The sequence below is a fragment of the Centruroides sculpturatus genome, unplaced genomic scaffold (genome assembly GCF_000671375.1).
Source record: "Centruroides sculpturatus isolate CEXI.00-Female unplaced genomic scaffold, Cexi_2.0 scaffold568, whole genome shotgun sequence".
NCBI lineage: Eukaryota > Metazoa > Arthropoda > Arachnida > Scorpiones > Buthidae > Centruroides > Centruroides sculpturatus.
Window position 1 is genome coordinate 25,462 of NW_019384710.1, and position 27,882 is coordinate 53,343.

The 27,882-nt window shown below is 32.5% G+C and overlaps 1 protein-coding gene across 1 annotated transcript in view; it reads right to left on the reverse strand.

Annotated features, from left to right (window-relative positions):
* LOC111627789 (oxysterol-binding protein-related protein 11-like) overlaps positions 1 to 27,882 on the reverse strand; it is a 56,263-nt gene that overhangs the window by 5,927 nt on the left and 22,454 nt on the right. The window contains exons 9-16 of the mRNA XM_023371430.1: positions 21,523 to 21,656; positions 16,958 to 17,043; positions 16,810 to 16,891; positions 14,137 to 14,284; positions 12,294 to 12,404; positions 9,610 to 9,770; positions 7,614 to 7,730; positions 3,514 to 3,675 (exon numbers count right to left, since the gene is read on the reverse strand). Of these exons, the coding sequence (XP_023227198.1) occupies positions 3,514 to 3,675; positions 7,614 to 7,730; positions 9,610 to 9,770; positions 12,294 to 12,404; positions 14,137 to 14,284; positions 16,810 to 16,891; positions 16,958 to 17,043; positions 21,523 to 21,656 (1,001 nt within the window). The remainder of the gene's footprint in view (positions 1 to 3,513; positions 3,676 to 7,613; positions 7,731 to 9,609; positions 9,771 to 12,293; positions 12,405 to 14,136; positions 14,285 to 16,809; positions 16,892 to 16,957; positions 17,044 to 21,522; positions 21,657 to 27,882) is intronic.

Below are 27,882 nucleotides of genomic sequence, written 5' to 3' on the forward strand. Positions count from 1 at the left end.
TTATAAACAACAAATGTTTGAGTAGTAGTAGTAGTAGTAAGACAGGTATCACTCTTTGGTACGACTTGTTATGGAAAGACGGGGAAGATGGGGTGGGATCCATGGGCATCCCGCAACGGTGTTTTATAAGGAATAATCAGTAGTAAAAAGCAATAACGATAACAAGAATGTTACAAAGCAATACAGGTTGGGAGTGCCACGTTACAGATCGCAAACAGCACTAACATATGAACAGGTAATAACAAATACAGTGTGCAGATTAATAATGTTACAAGAAATTACATGTTGAGAGCTGTCTGACAAATCGTAGTCAGTACAAATATAATAAGAGATGACAAACAAATGTACATTATGCAGATTAACAATAGTGCAATAGTTTTATATGGGGAGTGCTATGTGATGATGACAGATAGCACAAACGTATTAATAGGTAACAAATGTAAAAACAGTATGCAGAATAATAATGGTACAAAGTAGTTACATGTTGAGTGCTATTTGGCAAACTGCAGATAGAACAAACATAAAAACAGATGACAAACGTATGTACAGTATGCAGATTAACAGTGCGTAAACTAGATACAGGGTGGGTGCTAGGGGCCAGAATACAGGTAGCCTGAGCTAATTAACAGGTTACAAATGTATATACAGTTGACATTATCAGGGTTACACTAAAAGCATAGACAGTGAATTTTATTAACGCGTGGTGTTAACATTATAGTTCAGTAGAATTGCATGACTATGAGAGAACAGCCATTGACTAAGTGTTTCTCGTCCTCTCTGTAAGCACTTCGATGCTCTGCAGGTAATTGTTCAGATGATTGTACATGTCTTTCTCATATATTAAGGCTTGTAGAGGACATGGCCAGTTATGGTTGTTACGAAGTGCCGCCTCAATGAGTCTATCTCTGTTGCTGTCGAAGAGTGGACAGTCAAACAACAGGTGAAGATAGTCTTGTTTGGTGTTCGTGTTGCACCTGCAGATCTCGCTGTCCCATAGCCGGAACCGGTGGAGGTAAGCGTTGAAGTTCCCATGGCCAGTGAGAACTTGAGTCAGGGTGAAGTTGGGAACAAGATGCCTGCAACAAAGCCATGAGTGGGATGGCCTGTAGTGCAGTTGTTCCAGTATTCTTGCCAAGTTTCCAAAAGTTGGTTATAGATCCATTTATGGATAGTTGAAGGCGGTATCTTACTGTAAGAACAAGGAAGGAACGAGACTGCAGCTCTTGGCGAGAGCATCAGCTGCTTCGTTCCCCTCCACCCCAGAGTGGCCACGGACCCAGTTAAGGGTGATGTTATTGTGGTGGTTATTACTGATAAGCATTTTCTGAATGGTGGTAACATGTAGCCATTGTTGTTGGTGTTGGAAATTGAGCGAAGAGCTGTAATGCTGTCTGTGTAGATGGCTATTTTCTTTTTACGGGGAACCAGCCTTCGTTGATGTGGTGGAATGCCTTGGTGATGGCGAAGATCTCTGCCTGTGGGACGGAACAGTATTTACCAAGCTAGAAAGCAGACTAGTGAGTAATATTGCCAGCAAATGTTTGGGTGCAAGGTAAAATAATCATACAGTAGAACCCCTCTAATCCGTCACCTTTGGGACTGGGGGTATGGTCGGAACGCAGAAAAGGTCGGATTATCAGAAAAAAGTAAAATAAACAATCTTCCCTTTGTCCATTCTTTGTAGTACTGCTAATTTTTCATTTAATGAAAGAGTAACATGTTTACGTTTCACTCCTGACATTGAAAACACACACAAAACTGTACACATACATACAATATAAAACATATACAGTACTGTAACGAATACAGAATAACACCACGGACGGTGAGTCACTGACGAGTTGGGACAAGTTTCTCGACACCGACCACGGTCGGATTAACCGGAGTGACGGACTAGCCGGGTTCTACTGTATCTATAAATGACAGGGTAAAAAGCTGTAATAGCCATAATTACAGTACTGACAAGTATTCTTTCCTGGTACAATGTCAAAGTGTAAGCATATCTCCACAGAAACTAACAATAGATAATTACTGGCAATAATGTGATGATAATTCACAAAAAGAAATACAATGGGTGATTGGATAATGAACACTTTCGCAACAGATTTTTATGATTGGACAACGAACACATGTTTGGATAACGAACGCTTCACTGAACAAACACAAGAAGAAGCGACCATAAAATAACGAATACCGATTGGTCTTCCTTTGTCTTCAGGCAACAGTTCAATACTTTTTGGAGCGTGGGAGACGTCGACATCGATGTTCTACCCAGTACTGATTGGATAGTATTCCTCAAACTTTGAAAATCTCCATTGTAATTACAGCCTTTTGTATTTCTGACAGAAACAATTCTTTTACGTTTTCTTCTGAAAATGCAGATTTATTCCAATATCTGCTACTAAAGATCTTTTGAAAAAGTGGGAGGATGTCAGAACAATGATCTTAAAATGGCATCCAAACCAGGTTGAAGTTAATAGGCCTATAGATCTCTACAATTACAATGCTATTAATTACTTCTGAAAAATCACAAAGACCAGAAAAGCAATTGACATTGGACAGATTCTTTAACCCCCAAAAACGGAAAGAACATGACTAATAAAAATGCAAAACTGAGTACATACGTATTTTTATTATTACACATGAATAAATGTGGTAAGTATATATTTTTTATTTTTTTGGGTCTTCAGAACGAATTAATCAAATTCCCATAGAAACCTATGGTAAATCGAGAATCGGTTAACGAACAATTCAAATAGTGAACAAAGTCTTGGAACGGATTATGTTCATTAACCAATCACCCACTGTATTGTATTCAACAAGAATTTTATTCCCATTGGTAAGAGGATCCGTTGGAAACCCCTGCCTGTCCTATGGCAAAAGTTGTAACTGGGGGGGGGAAGGAAACTATCAGCTCTTTCTGTACACACTTCCTATGGTCTTGTGATATGACACATTATTCTATGGTTTCATAACAGCAGTGGACAGAATAAAAACTGGGCACTTTTCATTTTTCTATTGGGTTGTACGGAAAGTAAGTTTGTTTTTTTTTCCGTGGAAAAAAAAAACATTTTTATAATAAATAAATATTTTATTGAACGATATATCAACCATTTTGGTAAAATATCTGTTGTCATCGTTTCTGGTAGCAGCATTATTTCACATTCATAAAAGTTTTGATCGTTGCTTACAAAAAACCGATCCAAGTGATTTTTGACATTGTCATTTCAAGTAAATGTTTTAGTTAAAGAAAATTTGTATAGACCGGAACAAGTAATAATCCGAGTGTGCTCCATTAAATTCTAAAATATTTATTTCAAATTTATGTGCACTTAGTAATATAAAAATAAAAATGATTCTGTCACAATATTAAAGACATTATTATTTTGAATAAAAAAATACACTAAATTGATTAAATTTAACCTTCATTGATATTTGATACTAACAAATGAAATCAATAGATGAGAAATGTTACATGATAGTTAAAAATATTTATAAGAAAATAATAAGTACCTGTTGTTTGTAGGAGGATGCCATTTCTATATCATTATTTTTTAACGCTTTAGTAACTTCGTACCATATTCGTCTCGACTCGCTACTATCTTGTTCGTTAAGAGGACGGAGGCGTTTTTTATATTTTGTTAATTTATTTACATTAATTACGTCTGTCATTCCCTACAGAAAAATTTAAATATAATTAATATTCTCATTATGCTAAGTCTTTTCATTTGAAATATTAACAAAAGAAAACCAGATAGAAAAATAACCTGTATGAATTAGTGTGCCAATAATTCTGGAACATATCCTAATCCTTTTATAAACATGATATTTTATTCTTTATTCTCAGATAATAATAGAATAATAATAGAGTTGTAAAGAAAGTAGTGATAAAATATATAGGGTTCAAAGGAAAATCCATACATCCCCTATAATTTTTAATCCACCTGCTGTAGAACCATGGAAGTAATTGGCACCTATATAAAGTGACCACATACAATTCATTGAATGCAATTTTAGCATCCCTAGTGGTGAAATACAGAACTAAAGAAAACTAACTCGGAAATTAACAAAGAAAAGCAAAAATATCAAATTACAAAATAAAAGAGCCTATTAAACCAGATTTTGTGAAGAGCATAAAACAACACAGATATAATGCAAACTTTGTGCATCACAGTTGCACCTGTGCTGCACACAGGTCCAAGTAATACGAGGACTGTTTGGAAAGTTTGCGGCCTCAAATAGAACAACAAACAAAATAATGTTAAAACTTTTATTTTTCAATGTAGGCTCCTTTGTTAGCAATGCACTTATTCCAGCGATGTTCTAGCTTTTTTATGCCATCACAATAGGTCGATTTGTCAAGGTGTGCAAAATACTCATTCACTTCAGAGATGACTTCGTCATTTGAGTGGAATCTCTTTCCAGCCAAGAATTTTTTTAGGTTTGGAAAAAGGTGGAAGTCACTGGGGGCCAAATTAGGTGAGTACGGTGGATGTGGAACTAATTGGAAGCGAAGTTCGTTTATCTTTTGTTCAGTGATTCTAGCGGAATCTGCATGTGCATTATCGTGGTGGAACAGAATCTTTTTATTCTTCAAGTGTGATCTTTTTTTTCTTCAATTTTTCCAAAAGTTCACAGTAATAGACAGCATTAATGGTCTTTCCTCTTTCTAGGTAGTCAATAATGATGATGCCTTTAGCATCCCAAAAAACTGAGGCCATCACTTTCCCCGTTGATGGAACTGCCTTTGCCTTCTTTGGTGATGGTGAACTGTGGTGTTTCCATTGCTTCGACTGTTCTTTTGTTTCAGGAGTGTAGTAATGGATCCACGTTTCGTCAGCAGTCACAAACCGACGCAAGAAATCCTGTGGGTTTTTCTGGTAGAAGCCCAAACACTCCTTTGACATCAAAGTGCGAACACGTTTTTGCTCGGCGGTCAGCAGATGTGGCACCCACCTTGCTGAGACCTTCGTCATACCCAAATTTTCGGTTAGGAAGTAGTGCACTCGGTCGACAGAGATGCCTGTTGTCTCATCTATCTCATGCGTTTTCAAACGGTGATCTGCTAATAACAAATCGTGAACTTTGTCGATATTTCCTTCAGTGACAGCAGTTGACGGCCGTCCGCTGCAAGGGTCATCTTCCACACTCTCTCTGCCAGATTTAAAAAGGGCTGTCCGCTGCAAGGGTCATCTTCCACACTCTCTCTGCCAGATTTAAAAAGGGCTGTCCATTTTTTCACAGTGGTGTACGAAGGAGCAGACTCTCCCAAAACTTCATCCATGTCAGCTTTGATTTGAGATGGGGTCAATCCTTTTTTCGTCAGGTATTTTATGACCGCACGAGTCTCCGTCTTCTCCATTTTTGACAAAGCATGTGCACACTGACTATCTGCTAAGCTGCTGTGGCAAAACTTTACGACAAATCAAGTGGAAATTGGTATCGTATCTCTAGCACAGATGGCTGAATTATTTCCGCCAAAAGTTAAATTGATCGCAGCGCCACATATAGGCAAGGCCGCGAACTTTCCGAACAGCCCTCATATACTGTGCACAGTGTTCAAAGTGTGCATCATCAGCAATGACACACTTCTGGATTCAGGACAGAATTTCATCTTGAACAGCATGCAGCAACGCAAGGGTTATAGAATTACAGGTTTCAAAGATGTGTTCCAAAAATTCTGCTATGGTGGAAGGTTCTGTAGCATAAACTTGAACTTTTGGTTATCCCTAAAAGAAAATGTCCATCAATGTTAAGATGGGCAACCATAGTGGCCATTCTGTACAACCACCATACTGAATCAACAAAATATTGATTTGTACTAATAAAACAATACTGCTTCCTTTTGTAACTGGACTTTTTTTTGCCCATCTCTGTTAGTTTCTGAATTAGTTTTCTTTAGTTCCATATTTATCACTAGGATGCTAAAATTTTGTATTCAGTGGATTGTGCATGGTCCCCTTCCTATAGGTACCAATTACTTCCATGGAACTATAGCAGGTGATTTAAAAGTTATAGAGAATGTATGGACTTTCCTTTGAACCCTTTATATTGTAGGACCAGCATGCCTTTACATTCCTTCAATATAATCTCTTGCCATGTTGACAACATTCTGCCAGATATCTGGAAGATACTAGTAGCAAAGCTGTTTATTGGTGTCCACCAATGAATACCGTACTGATTGGATGACCTCTAAGTCATTGTTTGAACAGATAAAAGTTGCAAGGACTCGTGTCTGGGAATATACCAGATGTTTGAGGAAGACAATGGGTGGACATGTTCTGAAATGTTGCTATTTCCTCTACATAACAGGGCAAAAATGATGTTCCAGGAAATGTTGGTAGTACATGGCATGAACAGTTCTGTTCTGAGGGACTGCGTGATGTAATATCACACTTTGGAATCATATACCACTATCAGCATCACTTTCCCGTTCCCAAGTTCTTGGCACAACTTCTTTCTTTTCAAAAAGAAGTTTGGTGCCATCGTGCATTGGATTATTTTGGTTCTAGTTCGTAGGACTCATCCGTGTTTCATGTAATGCAATTATCCTCTTAAGGAATTCACAACTTTCTCAGCTGTAGTATTCCAAACGATAATTTGCAATGCATAGCCGTGCCATTTCTGCACTTCAATGGGTGTCTCATCACCTCAGTATGCTGCAATTTTGTGATACCCAACATGTCTTTCAGCACATGCAACACTGTTGTTTGGCCTGCTTCAGTGGCTAACTGTCTCACTGTCCATCTTCATCAGAAATTCAATACCAGAAAGACTAGAATGTGCTGTATAATCCACACAATCACCTGTTGTGCCACTGTTCAATACAATAATTATCAGTGCAGCGTACTTCTCACAGTCCTTTATAATATTTTTAAATATTTTTTCCACATGTCACCTCAATCTTTATCCATGCATATTGTTCCAACTTTGAAAATATTAGGTTGGTTCAATTCAATACATTGCACTCATCCATCTTTATGACATGAAGTGATCCACCTATGTACACTGAACACAAACCTCCTCCCACTACACTTGTTAGAAAGAGGATGACATCATTAGCTAATACTCAAGAGAGAGTGATTACTTTCTTTACAACCCTAGTAACTTTTCTTAGAACAAAATGAAAGTATTAGTGAAATGTTAATAAAGCTCTCAAATTTAAGTGAAGAGTGAACAATTAAACTTTTACTGATTTAGTTCAAAGAGAAATTGTCACAATATCATAATTAATAATAAATAATAGAAAAATTATTTCTGATGAATATTAATTCAAGAGAATACAAGTTTGTCAGGTATGGTATTAAAGTAATAATTAAATTTTGACAGATAAAGTTACAGAATGGCTTAAGACATGTTTTTATCCATAACTTATGCATTACTTAGACATATCAAACTTGTATTTTTCTAATAGCAATAAATATATTTGAAATTTAAAAAATGTAATATGCAATTTGTCATTCACAATGTCTTTTTATGCAATTTAATTAAATGATAGGAATTAAAAAAATAAACACTTTCCATATGCGCTAATGAATATTTTTGATTAAAATCTTATAACTCGCTCCATAATATACAGAAATTACACATTAAATTAAAAGATTTCAACTCACTTCGGCATAAACTATTTGTATAACACCATTCCACTGCCCATTAATTTTACAGACTAAATCTCCAAAACCGTTTTTAACTTCTGCAGAAATCCTGTGAAGTTGATCTCCGTAAAATGGCTAAATAATCATATAAAAAATTAGTATGTGAATTAATTATTATTTTTTATAACTTCCATTATTAATACAATTAAAATCAGGAACACACAATAAATGATAAATATTCAAATACTGATAAAATAGTGTAGATAAAATTAAAGAAATTTTTTTAAACTACTGTATTTCATGACTTATCATTATTAAAAAGTATTTAGTATATTTAATTTAAGCCATCTCGTGCCTTTGGCACTTGCCCAAATTTTTTTTTTACTGTATTCTGGTTAATTAGAGTAAACATTTTGATTTATCAGGGAAAAAGAGAAGTTTAAAATAAGTCAATTACAAGTAAAATATTCTACATGAATACATGCAAAAGTTGCATAACTATAGCAAAAAATAATGATAATAAAAATGTGTTTAATTAAACAAAAACACATTTTTTCAAGATTTAGGCTAAGTAGAAGTTTCTTGTTAGCTTACTACAGGCCATTTGGAAAAATCATTACTCTATGTGAAATTGCAATTTCCCATATAAGAGAGAGTGATTTTCCTTTCTTTTTTGGACAAAAGTCATACCTTACCTGCAATAAAACACAGTAATCTATATATATAAAATTGCTTGTCCTGATTGACTGACTCATTCATTGATTCATCATTGCCCAGAGCAAACCGCTGAACCTAGAGGTGAAATTTGGTACACAGTTAGGGTACGTCATGAAAACGCTCACTAAGGGATTTTTCGAAATTCCCCCGAGGGGGGGAGAGGATTAAGTCTTAACTAGAAGAATGGCTTCTACCGTACTATTTTAGATGCGAGTTTTTTTTGTTTTTATCTGCGTTTTAGTAGGGTATACCATGGGGATGCACACTAAGAATGGATTTTTCGAAATTCCCCCGCGGGGGGGAGAGAGAGAAGATTAAGTTATAACTGGAAAAACGGCTTCTACTGTACTATTTTAGATGCGATTTTTTGTTACGTTTCATCTTCATTAAGTACTTAAGTGTATTAAATTAATAACATTTCAGACATTGCTATAAATATTTTTATATATTTCGATTTTTTAACCAAATGTTCGAACCATTTTAAATTCAAATTTGTTATTGCGTATTGGTTCGATTATAGAACGATTGTAAACGTTCCAGAAAATTGATCAAATTCAAAATAGTTTGTTTGATTCTCAGCAATTCTCATCATTCTCGGTGGTAGGTGTTATATAACAATTACTATGGTTGTTGAAATACTGAATATAAATGGGGTTTGCTTGCAAAACCTCCGTGGGCGAAGTCGTGGGTAACAGCTAGTTATTCATAAATATATGTATTAAATAATTATCTGATATTCTAATTTCATATATTCAAACTCTTTTAAAATGTGTGTTTACCTTTACATCTTAACATGTTTTTTTATATTTATAATTGTGTATCATAAATTGATTTTGAAAGTGGAACAAGTCCATTTTGTGAAAAAAATAGTTAAATTTTATGTTAATTTGTAATAAGAATTAGCTTTATGTTTTTAATCAATTCACAATAAATATCTTTTAATATCAATATAAATTTGTTACTAGTAATTTATATCGTCAATGATATTTACAGTGAGTTGATTTTGAAAGTGAGGCAAGTCCATTGGCGCATACCAAAACAGTTTTTTTTTTTTTCACCTAACGCAGATAACCATTATTGCAAATTAAATTTACACAAAATAAAACCAAAAATATATAAAATAAGTCTATTACTGCTTATGAATATTTTTAATTAAACTCATTCAAATGCAAACCATTGAATATCCAGCAATAGCATAAAATGGACTTCCCCACTTTCAAAATCAACAGCTCATTTAATACTTAGCATTAAAAAAATTTTCTTATAGTAGAATCATCATTATAATCTTTATAATTACATTTGTATGAAATGTAATGAAAGCACTGCATTTTGACTTGCTACAGGAGAGACTTATACGACCTCCCAATTCCATCCAAGGCACTGTAGGAATAGAACGAGCGAAGGCACTTGGGAATGTAAAATTATAAGTTTCACCATGCTCCAGAAGATGAATATTACCTAAATGCAATAATTAAACAAACAAAACATAAAAGTTCATATCTATTTCCTTACTAACTTTATATAATTATTAGTAGTATATACGTCATTAATATATTACTATATATTATAACTTTATATAACTTCATTTCATTAACAACTTATAATTTCAGCATAACCTGATCATTGTTAGGCCATGCTGAAATTTTGTTTTATTCATTGAGTTACTCTTTAAAGTATTATTAAATACTTTTCATTTAGAAGACTAATAAAATAGAAAATTGTTACAGAAAAATTTAAATTCTATACACATACAATAGACTCTTGATAGCTCAAATTTTTCTTTGTCCCTTCTAATTCAAGTTAATGAATTTTTAATTTACAGAAATTATCATTATTTCAATGAGATTGCAAGTATCACAATGCAAACAGTATAGTTAGGCTTGAATACATTAAATTTTAATATTTTTCTTAGGTACAAAATAACAAATATTGGCACTATTAGTGAAAGAGTGTTACACAAGTTTTTCATCAACAATTCATTGCTTCTTTTTTGAGAATACTTTCAATGCAGTTTCCTCAAAAAGCATTTTGTTTTATGAATGATGGGCTTTCTAGAAAACTATATTTTTGCTGACTTCCCTCAAGTAGGAGAACAGGGTATTTGTCCAGGGCAGTATTTATTTCTCTTCACATTCATTGCTTGTTTCTAGCACTTGGTTATTTAATTAAGTAGTGATGATATATTCAGATAATGTCTGCAGACAGTTAATATAAATTTTCACATTGTTTCTTCACTGCTTGTCACTATATTGAAATTTGTTCAATATTCTTCAATATAGTCACCAAATTCTGATGAAAATTCCAATTAATCATCAGCATCAAATTGTTGGCCAAAATCTGGTTTTGTGAAGCAATTTGCAATGATGCTTTGTGGAACTTCAATCCAAGCTTTATTAATCATTTGCATTGCATCTAGCAGGTTCACTCCAAACTCATAAGATCATTCTCAATAACATGCTACACCTTTTATACTTATTAGCTTTTTGTGCTGTAATTTAAAGTTTTAAAATGTTTAAATTAGGAAATCATTCAATCTAGAAGTTGTATCTGAAAGCTATAAGTTTACAACTCATTAGGATAGCAATTATGTCATCTTAACTGTCTACATTTCAAAAATAATCATGACAAATTTACCTTCAATTGATTTATTTGTCTACATTAATTTATGACTATAGTCTGTCTAACCAAAGACGAAAAAAAAAAATTCATTTAACAAATACTCTATGATATATTTATATAAATATTAAAATTGATATGCAAGGTATGCTTTTATAAGCAAAGCCTAACACGTTTCAAAAATGTGAAAACAGTTTACATATGTAGAGGATGCACTTATTTTGATGGAAATATATCATGTTCTAAAACGGGTCACCAAACTTTCAGTGGATCAGATAACTGAGAGAATGGTGAGCACAGGCCGCATAACCATTTTGTTCAACACAGTACACTGAATACACAAAAGATACAGACAACCAACATATTTATTTACCAATACACAAACACAATCAATGCAGCAAGCTTGTAATCGCTTTTCTTAAAAACTTCATTACACAAAGTGCTCTGATAGTCAAAGTTGCAAAAAGTAGCTGAATTTTTTTATTTCACTGATTACCCTGAAATCATTACTGTCAGATGCAAAAATTGGATTAAACCAATTTTGACATTTTTTACTTACACTTATTTTAATTTCTTCTACAGTCTATAATATTTCCAGACAAATTATTATATTTTAGTTCATTTGTGGCAGAGTGTGGCAGTGGGCCAGATGAGCAGACCTCGTGGGCCATAGTTTGGGGACCTGTTCTAAAAAGTTCTCCCTTGAAAGTAAAAAATTTTTATTTGCAACAGTATGCAAAATATTTGTTTCTTAAGGCATGTTATATTTTTATCATTTATTCTCAATTTATTAAATAAATATCATATAAATTTTGAATTTACTTTAAAATTTAAACTCTGTTTTTTAAATAAAAATGACCATAATTCATTAAAGCCTTTTTTTAAATGACAGGAAAAAGCATTTAGAATCTTATAAATCACAGGGATCCCTCATATAACATGGCACTTTTACAACATGGTTTTGTTCTAACATGGTTTGTGAATTGGGGAAATAACCTGTACAACATTGTGTAAGATGTCTCCAATTCTTGAACTATGTCATAATTTTTAAGTGAAAACACATTCATTTGATATTTATTTTATTCAAGCAAGCGTTTGTTTTGTCTCATATTTACCCATGAATTTTAGAATATTGAAATTTTCAATGTTGTTTCAAGTCTTTCACCCAGTTTCCTTCAATGAGAGCTAATTTTACAATTTTTCTTCTTCCTTGTCCTAGCTCCCCATAAACCAAGTGTTACTGTCATCAGTGATATGTTTTCTACTTGTCCTTTGTTTCATATAACACAAATTCACATAACAGTACTTTTCGAACCTAACTAGAATGTTATACAGGGGATATCTGTATATATAAAATATACAAACCTTCTCCTAATAAATTTATTCCTATGGATATTCCAAGAAATTTGGATTTAATAGTAATACAAGCTTCTGCAAACATTTTCTTTTTCTGGCATTCAATATAAAAGGAAGACACTGTAATATAAAAATGGAAAACATCACAAAAGTAAGTATTTATATTAAATATTACCACAATAAAGAAAATAATATGTAAAAACTTGTGTGTAAATTGTAAATAAAGATTACTATCTAATATTAATGTAATCAATTTATATCATCAAATATATCTAATTTGCATAACTAATATATTACTATATATTTAAGCAACATAGTTGAAAATTGTTTGTTAAATTTTTTAAAAAGTAGTAGTAATTTATTTTTATATAAAAGGAAGTTATTAATTGTCATTTGTAGGAAACAAATGACAATTAATAACTTCCTTTTCTATTAAAACAAAAATGCTGTATACTAATTTTATATATGTATTACTTTAATTAATCTATTTATTCATTTGAACTATTACACTTATTGCAGATCAAACAAAATATGATACAAGAGATAAATGTTTGCTTTTTTATTCTTTTTGTTATGAGGGAAGGGGGAAAAGTGTGTGATCTTAATAAGATCAAATAAATAGGTCTGATCTACATCAGTGTCCAAAATTAAGGCAATGAACACAAATTATAGGATATCTGGAAAAGTACAGTGCTATTGAAAAGTCCCCAACATGTATAGTAGTACATAATAAATCGCAGTGTAATTTCTGTACTAACATTATACTGTGTAAAGAAAAATGCTGTTAGAATAATGTCTAATATTAAAGATGTGGGTTGCAGCATGTGTTCAAAACGGCCACCTTCTTGGATATATGCTCATACTCTTTCCATAAAATTATCAGGCACTTTAGAATGTGCCATTGTCAGCTCTACATAAATTCTGTAGCAATACTAACTTTAAGTTCCACTGTATGAGAATTACTGCAATATACCATTCCTTTAAAATAACCTCATGGGAAAAAAATCCATAAATTAGTTTTGCAGCTGCATCTAGAAGGGCCTGTGCAGCCAACAGAAACTTGTTGAACAGTACACATTCTGCTGAACAATGAATACAAGCTGAACCTAGGGGGAAAAAAACACATCACTTGCAAAACCAATAATTATCTACAACTACTAAATCAGACTGTGCTTGTTGAAGTTAACATGCAACTTGAATCACAAACCACAAGTAATGCTGCCTGTTGAAAAAATATCTGGTGGCTACATTGTACAATAATATAGACATTTAAAGATCAAGTTGCATGACTTCAATCATACTGTATTTGGAAAATTGGGATGAAATTTTGTACATTAATTAACCCCTCATGGTATTAAGTACTTGTCATATGAAAACAAAAAAAATTAATTTTCATTTATGAGATGTTTTGGATATTTTTGGCAAAATGTACAGATCCCCAGAAAAAAAAAAGCTAATAGAGTGCGATCACCTCTGACAGCTATGCAGCAACCACAATGGGCTGTCATACAATCAATGAAGTTCTGAAAAAGGCTTTGAGACAACAAACCTCCACTTTTCAACTTGTGGGTCCTGAGAGGGGGCTGTAAGTTTCATTAAAAATATTTTTTATTTCTTAAAGTGTATTTGGAGTNATTTATTGTATTTTAAAATATTTAAATTTAACATAAAACTACAATAAAATAGTTTTTTGGTATCTTAGGAAATGATAACTTGATAAGAATGAGAGAAGAATATTTTACATTTTCTTTAGAAAACATTATAAAATATTTTTATCTCTTCAAATGGCATCTCAATTGTTAAGTATAATGTTTAAATAAATAAAAATTTCATTGAATTTTTTATTACTTACTTAATGGATGATGTGAAACTTGTTCTGCTACAAAAGTAACTGGTATATATGATGAACTAGATTCTTTTTTATCATCATTTGGAATCTTCCAAGAACATTTAAAAGTTTCACCCAAAACAGGATTATAAGGTTTTTTTGCAACAGATCCCTATATTAATTAGAATTCATAACAATAAGATGTAGATAATAAAATTTTCTATAAAAATAAAATTAACATAACTATATTTTAGAAAAATTGTATAGATCTTAATTATTTAGAACAGTAAGAAAAGTGATCAAGTAACAAAGTCTAAATTATATGGATAAACAAGAAACGTATGCATTATTAAGTCATAAGCTTTTATATTCCTATTTAAAAAACCAGCTTATGAAAATTTATATCAGACTTGACAAAAAATATTAAATGAAACATCACATATTTTTTAAACAAAACAGTAAAATTAATAATATTATTTGGTAATACTTCTTTGATTATTGAATATTGAATTGTGCTTACAAGAATTGAAACATAATATTATAATACAGGTAACCCCCGTATAACACGGCACTTCTATAGCACGGATTCGCTCTAACACGGTTCGAGAATTGGTACAATCCCCCGTATAACACGGTACTTTTATAGCACGGATTCACTCTGACACGGTTCGAGAATTGGGTAAAACCCTCGTACAACAGGAAATGTAATAAATTTTTACATACTTAAGTAATAATAGTTCACGAAAATTATTATTTTCGTGAACTATTAGTACTTAAGTATGTAAATTTTCTCTTCTCGCCTTCTGTCGATACACGTGGTCCTTCTCGAAACTTGTTTCAATGTTGCCAGATCGCGACGCTTCTGCTTCTGATGTTGCCGAATGTTTTTCCCTTATTCCATACTTGCTTTATTCTTCATAAGTGCTTAGCACCATATAAGGAAATTTATAAAGACCTTTTAACTAGAAGCAAGCAATCTAAAATTACATACATTTTGCAAAAGGTAAAGCATGGATCTGAAGATAATGCAGAAAAATGCTCAGAGGATAAGGATAACTTGCCAAAAAGAAAACGCTCTCGGTTAATTAATAGTGTTTTTAGTGATGACGAAGAAAACATTGTTTAATTTATATTAATATGTATCACTTAAAAAAATTTTAATGAAGATATTTATCTTAATTATGAAAATATACTAGCATGTTTTTTAATTTTTGGAACCTAACCCTCCTTTTCGTATTAGTTCTTTGTTTCGTATAACACGGCAATTTTTTGGAACGTAACTACCATGTTATATGGGGGTTACCTGTACTTAGGACATAAAAAATTGTTCTTAATATGATAAAATTTTTGAAAATGTATAAGTATTTTCCATAAAGGACATTTTTTTAAAAACACAATTTACAGAAGAAATACAGATATTCCTTGCATAACATGGCACTTCTACAACACAATTTTGCTCTAACACTGTTCAAAAATTGGGAAAATCCCCAGTTTCATTCTAACATGGTTTGAGAATTTTAGAAATTCTCCATATAAAATTTCACTATTTTTAAGTGCAAATGTCTTTATTTGATATTTCTTCATCAAGCAAGCATGCATGCATGTTATCTCAAATTTGCCCATGGATTTTAGAATATCGAAATTTTCAATTTATTTTGTGCCTGTCATCAGGTTTAATATAAACTGATAGTTAGTTAATTAATTGGAAATAAATTACTGATTGCTTTAATAAACATATTTTGGGAAAATAAATTGATGTTCTAAGGCTGATCTTGTGTCAGACACAGTGTACACAATATTACACAGTATTATACAATAAGTCTAGGAATAAAGAGGCCAACATAGTGCTCACAAATATAAATATATCTCTTAGTAATGAAAAAGAATAGTATACTTTTGTTAACTTTTGGAACCTAGCACAATGTTTTGCATCAGTTCTTTGTTTTGTATAACATGGATTCGCATAATATAGCACTTTTTCAGAACATAACTACCGTGTTATATGAGGAATACCTGTATACTTGTTGCTAATAAGCAGATTTTTGTCAATCAGACCTTTAGTATGGCCTTCTCTCATTGGATGATCTTTAAAAAATGTTCAAGTGGAAGGAACTCATGAGATCATTGCACTTTTTGTGTTGTACTTAAATAAATAATTTTCATTCTTTATCTCATTTAAGAAACTTTGTAATTATCCTTTAGTGTGTTGTCTACATGACTGCACTGTAACAATAACCATAAATGTAGAATAATTTTATCAAATTGTTTACTAATCAATAAAGTCAAACTAAAGTAAGTCACAAATTATTGTTATTAAATACATGGAAAAAATAAATAAATTCAATCTATTTTTATATTTTTTAGAGAAATTTGGTATCTTCCGTCATAAAATATAAAATCCATTTTAAAATGTAAATACTGTCAGCCAACATTTCATTCAAATATATGAAAATGCTATGAAAATATAAAGTTGCAAGTAAAAGTATTATCTTTATTTTTTAACTTGACAGCATATATTTAGAGATTATTATTATTCTTTGTCTTATTCTTAAAATATATTCATTTTAACAAAGTGATTTTCAGTATCTTTTAAATGATTAGAACAGTTAAATCAATCACTTTGACAAACAATAATATACTTTTTTACACAATTAGATTTAACTGATATTGAATGTTTTAACAGTGATAAAAACTTACTTTTTTCCCAGCATGAACTGAAGTTAGATACCATAGAACAGCAGCAACCATTCTCATTTCTGGAGTTGGTTCATCTGCTATCCTATAAAATTAAAATTATGTTATACTTATTTTTATATTACATATAATTTATATAAAAAAGTCTTACCTTATAAAATAATCTGGATGGCCCATAAAATTAGCATACATTTCCAAAAGTGAGTGTGGTTCTAGCAGAAATGTAGGAAAAGAAACCTAGGTAAGTATAATTATAAATAAAATATTTTCCAGTTAATCTTGCTTTATTATAATTTTATTTTTTAAATTTTTGTTTAATAAATTATATATTATCTGTATGTTATTAATTGTATAACTGAGGACAACTTTCATAATCTGTCATCATTTCAGTTACACTGAAATAGTAAATCAAACTAATAAGATAATTTGTTGCAAATAAATTCATATATTTTAGGATGTAACTTCCATAAATGTTGTCAAAATACTATCATATTATGTTTGTATGCATACACAGTATATTAAAATTTGAAATATAAATTAAATATATTCACATAATGCAGTCTTAATGTAGTAATTTTTATAAAAACCTACAAATTCAAATGTTTATAAAATTTTATGCAAACAAAAACATAAACATAACAAAAACAAAAAAATGAATGTTGTGATTTTATTTAAATAGAACAAGAATGAATCAGAATTAACAAATACTGTGTACACATTTACACATATATTTAAAAAAAAATTAGTTTTAAGAAATTTTAATGTAATATACTAATGCTACTCACACCAAGTAATAGTAATAGTAATAGGGCGTACAGCTCACTGTGTGCGGTGTTTCTAAATATTTTTCTTTTTGGTGAATTTATTTCCGTTGTCTTCAGGTGAAGGCTTTTGTTTTTTTAATCGAACATGAGCATTTGAAACAGAAAGGAACACACACAAATTTAAATAAAATGATTTTTTGAACCACATTAGATATAAAACCACTACGATTTTCAAATACGAACGATGTTATGAACGTGATGTAATACAGTGAATGCATGGTGTTGGTCCACGTCAATGGTGTGACAAATGATGTAAATCACTGTTTAACCATTTGTATAGGGCGATCCATATGTTTGGCAGTTCCAGAATAGGTGTATTGCACGTTTCCGAGGTCGTTACGAATAAAGACTCCCATATAAAGAGGAGCTTTTGGTCACTGCAAGCCCTGAGTATAGTAGACTGGGCCCATAACTGGTTATAATTCATGTTGAACACCCTTCTTGTGAGTTCTGTATTGCATCTTCCTTTTGACACATCCTCCTGGTGTTCGGCCAAGCAGGTAGCCAGCATTCTTGCTGTGGCCCCAATGTATGCTCTTGCCCCTTTCTATGTTACCAAGCTTGCACAGACTCCTCTGTAATGACCAAGACAAGTTCTCTGTCTTTGAGAAGTCATAAATTTATGCGGTGTTACTATAGTATTTTGACAATCTTTGAGAAGTCAGGAATTTATATGCGGTTTCATTGGAAAATCCAATGGAACCACATATAAATTCCTGACTTCTCAAAGACAGAAAAACACGACATACATTGGGGCCACAGCAAGAATTCTGGCTACCCACTTGACCAAACATCAGGAGGATGTGGCAAAAGGAAGGTGTGATATGGAACTTGCAAGAAGGGTGAGCAACATGAATTATAACCAGTTATGGGCCCAGTCTACTATACTCAGGGCCTGCAGTGACCTAAAGCTCCTCTTTATATGGGAGTCTTTATTCATAACGACCTCGGAAACGTGCAACACACCTATTCTGGAACTGCCAAACATACGGATCGCCCTATACAAATGGTTAAACAGTGATTTATATCATTTGTCACACCATTGACGTGGACCAACACCACGTTCATAACATTGTTCGTATTTGAAAATCGTAGTGGTTTTATATCAAATGTGGTTCAAAAAATCATTTTATTTAAATTTGTATGTGTTCTTTTCTGTTTTGAACACTCATGTTCAATAAAAAAAACCTTTGCCTGAAGACGACAGAAATAAATTTGCCGAAAGCACTCGAAAAGAAAAAAATATTTAGTAACGCCACACGCAGTGAGCTGTACTTCCTATAACTAATTTTAGTGTAAGTAATAAATTTTAAAATAATAATGGATACACAAAAGAACAAAGTAAATTTTTACATTATTTTCTTTTCCAATATCATTAACATCGCTATCATATTCTATTTTTAAAATTAAAAAAGTATGTTTATTATAACTGAACAACCAGTATTTATTTTTTAACAATCATAAAACAAAACCTTTTCAAAAAGTAAAAAACTGAATTTAAAACTTTTATTTATTCAAAGCTTTTGTATGAAGTATATAGCTTACAATGAATAAAATAGTGTCAGTCTTTCTTTGTCATTTTAATTTATACATAATTATAAGGTTGGTCATGCTGATCTGATAACCATACTCCACAAAGGCAAATCAAATATTAACTTCATTTAAAATAAATTTTATAAATTCTTGGAATCAAGTAGTTTTTCAGAAGAATTTTTCACTGAATATACAGTAAGGGATGTGGTTTATATATTCCAGGGGAACCACATAGTTTTTACTATAGCTTACATAACAGTAAATGAAAATATTCAGTTCCCTTCTGTGCACGCATGTGCACATTTGCAATGAATGGATTGAACAGATCATAATCTCCAATCCAATATATATTGTCTGACAGACACACAAAAGTCCTAACATAAGCACTTCACTAATATAGTGGTGTGTGCTAATAATTATATGTACATACATGAATCAGTGTTTATTAGCTAATCCATAAAAAAAAAAACATGAAATTTTCTTTTATTAAAATGGCTTTAAAAGTAGTAATAAGAAGAAAAGAAATCCTATTTTCTGTTAAAGTATAATTTGATTGAATTGATTTTGGATAAATACTTCAGAATGTTTCATAATATTAACAACAAAACTAAACACTATATTCATTTTTAGATATCTTACATTATTAAATAAATTGCATTTTTTTTTAATGTCATTATTTTAATCAAAAATTTATATTCAGCTTAGTACAAATATTAGTTATTCATTCTTCATTAAAAATGTAAACTCTTAAAATTCAGATTACTACTAAATCTCTATTAAAAATTACCATATATATTTTATTATCCATAAATGTCTGTCAATAACTGTGATAGTGCTATCATGAACAGGAAAAACTGAAGTTACCAATTAAGATGCTACATTTTAATGGATTTGTAGGTATTTGCTACATATCATCTCTCTTACTAATTTGATACTAAACTTTAGAATCAATTAACATCATCATTCATTTATATGATGCTAAAGTGAAAAAGTTGATCTATTGTATAACACAATTTATGAATGAAATTCTTGATTAAAAAAAATATTTCTAACATAAGATATTTGGCAGTTCTGTAACCATGTATACTCTTTAGAATGTATAGGAATATCTCTTTTAGTGTGACTAATGCACTACAGAAAGAGACAATATTGAACTTAAATTTTTAAATGTTTGGATAGTTTTTTCCCCTCTTACTAAAATGGGTTTGCCTGCCCTTCTTTGAGGTTCAAGTAATACAATTACATTTTCTAATGCTCTCTTGCTTAAATGCTGTATTTTTCAATTGAATTGTTATTCAAAATTATGCCAAAAGCAGATATTTTAAAAATAGGCTCAAAAGTTCAAATTTAGTGAGGAACGAGTGATTAAACTGCCACTAGCCATTTTACCCATTTGCAAACTAAATTAAAAGCATTAATGCCAGCAACGTATAGTGCAGTGTTCTTTTGCCTTCAAGTTTTTAATCACTAAATAGGTACTGTACTTATATGCAACTATAGATTTCTAAAAGTGCAGATGATATGCAACTTATTAAATTTATAAATTAACAGTGCAATTAAAATGAGGTAAGTGATAAAACTGGATCAAAATTTATGCTACTTTGTAAAAATTTTTTAAAATTAGTTATAAATTCTCTTATACATGCAACCAAACGTCACTAATGCAGTAATTTAGATACTAGACCACAACTGTAAAGCAAGTATTGCCTTTAAGTGAATCACAGTATCTCTTTCATTTTTCAGTGTCTGTAAAAGCCCAAGACAGAATTACTCTATTATTTATTAGGTGCACAATAGTGCTATGCTTAAAAAAATGCAATGAAAAGTATGAAAATGCAATGAATAATAATGAAAAATGAAAATGCAATGAATAATAAATTTAAAAAAAAGGAAATTTTTGATGATTTTAAGAGAAAGGCAAGTCCCAGAAATTATAAAAATGAATATGATTGAAAAGAACTGTATTAGCAAAGTGTCCTAAAGTGAAGTGCCTTAAAGAAAGATTTACCTACTGTATATTGAGCTGGCTGTGACCACATTAATTGAATCCTCTAACACACAAACTATACAACACTGAATTTTACATTAAATGAAGTCACACTAAGCAAGACATTGTTATGTTGATAGCTTCAACCAAATAAATATATTTCTAGAATACATAAAGAAATAAATGAAGAAATGAGAAGAAAAATGTTTTTCAAATAATTTTCTGATTTATAAAATCAGAAAATTATCTGAAAATATCTGCTTCAATAAATATGATTAATAGGAATATATTCATTGAAATGAACAAAAACATATTTAAAAATTTTTTATACTATTTCTCTGCATTAAAAGAACTATAATTAGACTGTCTTACCCTTGTAAGATCCATTCCTAATTTTAATTTTGATAATAAATGTAAAACAACATTTTTTTCATATAAATCTTCTATTTCAGTAACTGTTACATCGTTGTCATCATTTTCATCATCAGTTACTTCACCAGTAACATCTAAAAGAAACTTTTGTTTGTTAAAATATCCAGAATTATTCATATATAATTTAATTCTAAGGATAAATAGGATATAAGTATTAATTCTTATCAACATTTTTACATCAAATTCTGTATAAAATTAGTTTTCACAACACACTTTTAAAATGTTAAATTAAGTATAAATTTATAAATTAAGATTTATAAATATTAAAAAAAATCATTTTTATAAAATTTCAGAATTTTGTTACACACAAGAATTCTTGCAAAATACACAGTTTAACAATAAGTGAAAGGAGTACAAAATAATAGTTTAATTGGGCTGCAATTTGAAAAAATCATAGACCTATAAATTCCCACTGCTGTCTTTCCTTAATCTCAAAAATGAAGTTAGAGAAATAAAATCCAAGACCAGATATGGAAACTTTATGGGCAGGAGGCTCCAATTAACTATATACAAACATCCAATGCAAACTGGAAGTCATATTATTTCAATTCAAAACTTTACCCCTGAAAGCAGTTAACGCCTTAAGTTCTTTGCCTGAGTTAACTCGGGCAGGTTACATAGCCTTACATAAAACTCGGTCCTTTCAGCCCCCCAAATTTTTTTTTTTTGAATTTTTGGAATGTTTTTTAAGTCTCCAAATTTTTTCAAAAATTTTTACCAGTGCAAAAAAATTTTATCGCAATTTTAATTAGCCTTTGATAATGCTCAATTAAGGCTTAATTGTTTTTTAATGGGATTTTTTTATCAAAATTAATTAATCGTTCTAAAGTTGTAGTGCACGGATTTTCCTTCGGTAAAGTTATTTAAAGCTGCTTTATGATGTCAAAAACGACCTCCAATAGTTTTATAATTTTTTTAATTAATAGATTTTATTATATACACTTTTAATTAAGTCGGGGGGTCAGAAATCGCAATTAAAATTTGAGATTTTTAAAAATATTTAACAATATACGGCCAGCTACTACTCACCTTACTACAAACCCTTCGCCTCCCGAGACTTCTATGAGAATGTCCCGGGAAATCCGACTCCAGCTGTGTAAACAATGACTCATCAGTGTCAAATTTCGCAGAAAAGCGAGACAAAGGAAAATAAAATTTGAAGCTTTTTCTTCAAAATGAACGCATTTCTTTTGTTTTTTTTCAATTTTAAGATTTTTTTATGTTTAATTACATTAATATCAAAAATTGCTGGGAACTTAAGGGGTGAACAGATGATCAGCATGACTATTGTTAAAGGAAAAGTATGATGTACTGTACATGAGCAAGACACTACAATACTAACTTAAGATAGTGAGCATATATTTACATTAATTAAAAATATGATAAAAAATTGCAGCCGAGCATTCTGACGACATCACAATAAATAATTGCTCTATTGTGTAAATTCAGGTTTATTGTCAGCATTTCAATATAATAAAGTATGTCATTACCTGAAGGTAATGGTATACTTTCAGGCAACAAACCTGTAAATAAATAACTTTTGACTCAGGGCCAAAAGTTATTTAAAGGTTTGATGATTTTAATGAAGAACTATCTTGGAATCTGCAAAATGTAGCTAGAGATCTAGCTATAAGCAACTAGAGCTTCCAGATCTTTAACTATAAAATGTATAAGAGAAAAAATGGATAAATATTATGATCTTCAGCTAAATTAAAATTTTCTGCTTAGATATCTCTAGATATTAAGTCAGGATTTGACATTTTCTTTTATAAAATTCAGTATAAAAACAATAAAGCAATAATTTAAAATCAATAGAGAGATCTTGAGTTAGTACAAATTTTATAATTAACCAATTGTGAACATTTTTTTCACAATTGGTTAATATCATATTTTATTTTACAATCATTTAAAATATTATATATAAATCCATATTAAAAAACAATTAATAGTTTTACTATATGAAATAATTATAACTATACGATCCTGTTGGAATAAAATCGTCCGTCACATGATTTCCCACGCTTTTCGACGAACTACGGTTGTCGCCATAGGAACGGCAATCTGGCAACTTTTGGAAACTCGACCGTGGATTGGTTGAAAGACATCAAACCATTGGCGGACGTCTTGTAGCGCTACTAGGCGCTGATTGGTGGAAGCCGATTTACTTCAATCCGTATAAAAGGATTGAGTTGTGGCGGGAAGTTTAGTTCGCCTTGGACACATGAAGTGGACTCGCGTTTGACTTTAGTTCGTCTCGGACGTATCAAGGGAACTCACGGTCGNCTATATGAAATAATTATAACTATACGATCCTGTTGGAATAAAATCGTCCGTCACACGATTTCCCACGCTTTTCCATTTTTCGACGAACGACGGTTGTCGCCATAGGAACGGCAATCTGGCAACTTTTGAAAACTCGACCGTGGATTGGTTGAAAGACATCAAACCATTGGCGGACGTCTTTCATCAAACCATTAGCGCTACTAGGCACTGATTGGTGGAAGTTTCAAACTCATGAGATCGACAGGGCTTTCTCCACTCTCCGCAATAAGAAATCCCCAGGCCATGACGACATCACCTCAGAGATGGCTAAGACCCTCTGGAACCTCATCCCCACTAAGCTGACAAACCTCTATAATGCTTGTCTCCGCCATGGTGTTTTTCCCCAAACATGGAAAAAGGCCAGAATTGTCCCTGTCCCCAAACCTGGACGCACTAATGAAAGCAGACCGATTTCCCTCCTGCCGGTTCTTGGCAAGGTCCTGGAACGGCTTCTTAACAATAGGCTTGTTTGGTACCTGGAAAACAACTCCATACTGCACAACTCGCAATTCGGCTTCCGTCCACAGAAATCCTCTTCTGATGCCATCCATAGGGTTATTGACAACATTGACCACCTCCTCCAAAATAACAAATATGTCTTGGCCATCAGTCTTGACATCGCTAAAGCGTTTGACAGTGCCTGGTGGCCGCTTCTTCTCCATCAACTTCGTAAGATTAAGTGCCCAGCTAACCTTTACTATCTCATACGGGACTACCTTAGGGACAGAACCGCCTTTCTACAATGTGGAGGTCACACTATCCACCGCTCTGTTGTCCGTGGCTGCCCTCAGGGCTCGGTCTGTGGACCAACACTCTGGAACATTTACTTCAACGATTTTCTCCAGCAAGACTTTGGGCACCATGATATAGTGGCCTACGCCGATGATGTTTTTCTGCTCCTTGGGAGCCGCTCTCGTGCAGCCATTGAAAAAGACGGCAACGCCATACTTGATAAGATCTTAAACTGGGGAAGAAACCACAAGCTCGTTTTTAACGCACAAAAAACTAAATGTGTCGTTTTTAATAGACCTGGCCAGCAGAATCTTTACCTTAGAGTCCCCACCATTAAAATGGGGGGACAAACCATTGCCGTTGAAAAGACCATCAAGTACCTGGGCATTGTACTCGACCACAGGCTGCTGTGGAATGCTCACGTTGAATACATCACCGAGCGCACAGGACACATCTTCAACACCTTTGCTGGCATTGCTCGTAGACGCTGGGGCCTGGCCTCTGAGGCCATGGATGCCATTTACAACCAAATCTTTGTCCCCATAATTACCTATGCCTGTGGCAGCTGGGGATGGTCTACCTGCAGGGTTCACATTAAAAGAAAACTCATCGCCGCACAACGCAAAGCCCTCTTGCACATTACGAGGGCCTATAGAACGACACCCAACTCCTCTCTTCAAGTCCTGGCAAGAAAAATGCCCATTGACAAACATATCTCCCTACAAACTAAAGTTTGGCATCTTAAATGGGGCAGCACTATCCATACAGCTACACAGGAAATTAACCATCACGACCTCGAGTGCGCCATCCACTTCTCTCGTTCCAATCACCCTGCTATCCCTAATAAATTAAACTTCTTCCAGCCTGAGCATACCGATTTAACAGTCTATACTGATGGGTCTAAATGTAACAATAATGTTGGTAGCGGTTTTGTCGCCTACCTAAACAACACCGAAATTGCGTCTGAGCGGTACAGACTTGGTGCAGACTGTACCGTCTTTCAGGCGGAAATGTACGCGATAAGCATGGCCGTGGCTTGGACTGCCTCGAACTATGATTCCCAGACTGTTACTATCATCACCGACAGCGAGTCCTCTATTGCAGCCTTAAAAAACCATTGTGACCACCCCATCTCCACCAGCATCCATAGTGACATCAACAAATCCAGCAACATTTACTCCATCTACTGGACTCGTGCCCACCAGGGCACTCTCGGTAACGAGAGGGCCGATGAACTCGCAAAGAGCGCCTGTGAAGACAACAACCTTCCAATTGTCTACAGCAAGATCAATATTAAAACTATAAAAAACATCATTCGCAACGACCTCCTCGATCTTTGGCAGGAGGACTGGGACAGACAAAATCATCCCATCACCCATCAACTCATTCCTAACATCAAGACCTTCCTTGCTATCCCCTGGTATAGACCGACCCAACGTACCAGCCAATTTCTTACCAATCACGGACGCTTCTATTCCTACCTGGCTAGATTTGTTAACTCTCCAACCTTCAGCTGTTCCCTTTGCGATGTCGAAGACGGCTGCCTTCACTATCTACTCACCTGCCCAATGCTTGAGCTTGAGAGACACCTTCTTCGCACCTCCATGGAGACACATGGTTATCACTGGCCTGAAAACCTCCACGGAATTATGAACAATAGTGACACCTATGCTGCACTACTTCACCTCATTGACATGTACTTTAAAAGGACTACTGTTGCTGCTTTCAACTGAAACCTCACTTACTGTGTTCTGTGCCTTTATTGCACATCATCCTGATATTATGTATTTTTATAACTGTATCACTAACCTCAGCATCTCATATCACTTATTTTCGCATCACTGTAATGATATGTAATTATCTATATGTATATTTTGTACAAATTATATGTATGTATAATTCTTCTTACTGCTATGTACCCATTAATTTTATTGTCTCATATTTCATACCTTTATATTTTTATATCTTTATACTTTTATATTTTCTTATTTTTCCCTATTCCCTTATTATGTATCGTTATTATGTAACCATCAACTCCGCTTTTCACCTGGCTATATGTATATGGCGCCAGGATTTGTTGTACTCCAACAAGTTGTAAATAAAATAAAAATGGAAACTGATTGGTGGAAGCCGATTTACTTCAATCCGTATAAAAGGATTGAGTTGTGGCGGGAAGTTTAGTTCGCCTTGGACACATGAAGTGGACTCACGTTTGACTTTAGTTCGTCTCGGACGTATCAAGGGAACTCACGGTCGTTCTAACTTAGCCTAAGCTGACCTAGAAGATTATTTCGTCTCGCTGTGCGGTAGATAACATTAGAAGTTTTCGTCGCAAGGTGTGTCTTTCCGATGGACCTGTTGTAGTGGATATATGTGTTGAACTTTGTTAACATCTGACGTTTTGCAATTGTTATTTGTGAAAATTTTTGTAACTGTACATACGTTTACTTTCAATATATATAAGTTTTTGAATTTAACTGGCATATGTGTGTTTTGAACTTGACTGATCCATTTCATGATTTCTTCATATTTTACGAGCATATATCAATTGTCAACATCATTAACAATTATTGCTGAGCTTGGCTCCTTTTTTGGAAACTTTCAGGTATTAAGTAATGCTATTTTAATTATTTTTCATTCCAGTAACTATATATTTTGTTTAACTATTATTACCAGATATACTAATATATTATAAAAATAGCAGATTGTCATTGGCAACGGCAAAAGAGTGGAAACATCATTCGCACTTGTTCGCCTCACATAACTGCTGAATGGAAAGTCCGTTGTGCGCAGCATCTGTTATTTGAGGCGTACGTTATATGAGGCACCAATGTAATTCAAACTGCATTTTTGAGAACATAATCTTAAGTTAGACATTGTTTTTGGAAACTATATTAAACTCAAATTAGATTATAAAATTAGATTTCCTCCAAAACAAAGTACAATAAATATGTAGGAAATAATTCTTAAATAAAACTAAACCAGCTATTTAAGTTGTGAAAGTTTAACTAAATTAACTGAATTGATTTTATTTTAAATTAGCCACTCAAAAAATTTATGACTTTTACTTTCTTGAAAATTTAGAAAGTTATGTTAAGAAATACAACAGATTACGGAATGCTAATAAAAAAAATGCTAAAAGTGAATGCTGATTTCTCATTTAAGTCACAAAATCAATAATATCCTTAAGTATTGGATGTTTTTCAGTACTTTGAATAATCTTAAAAATTGAAGACTATTGTGATC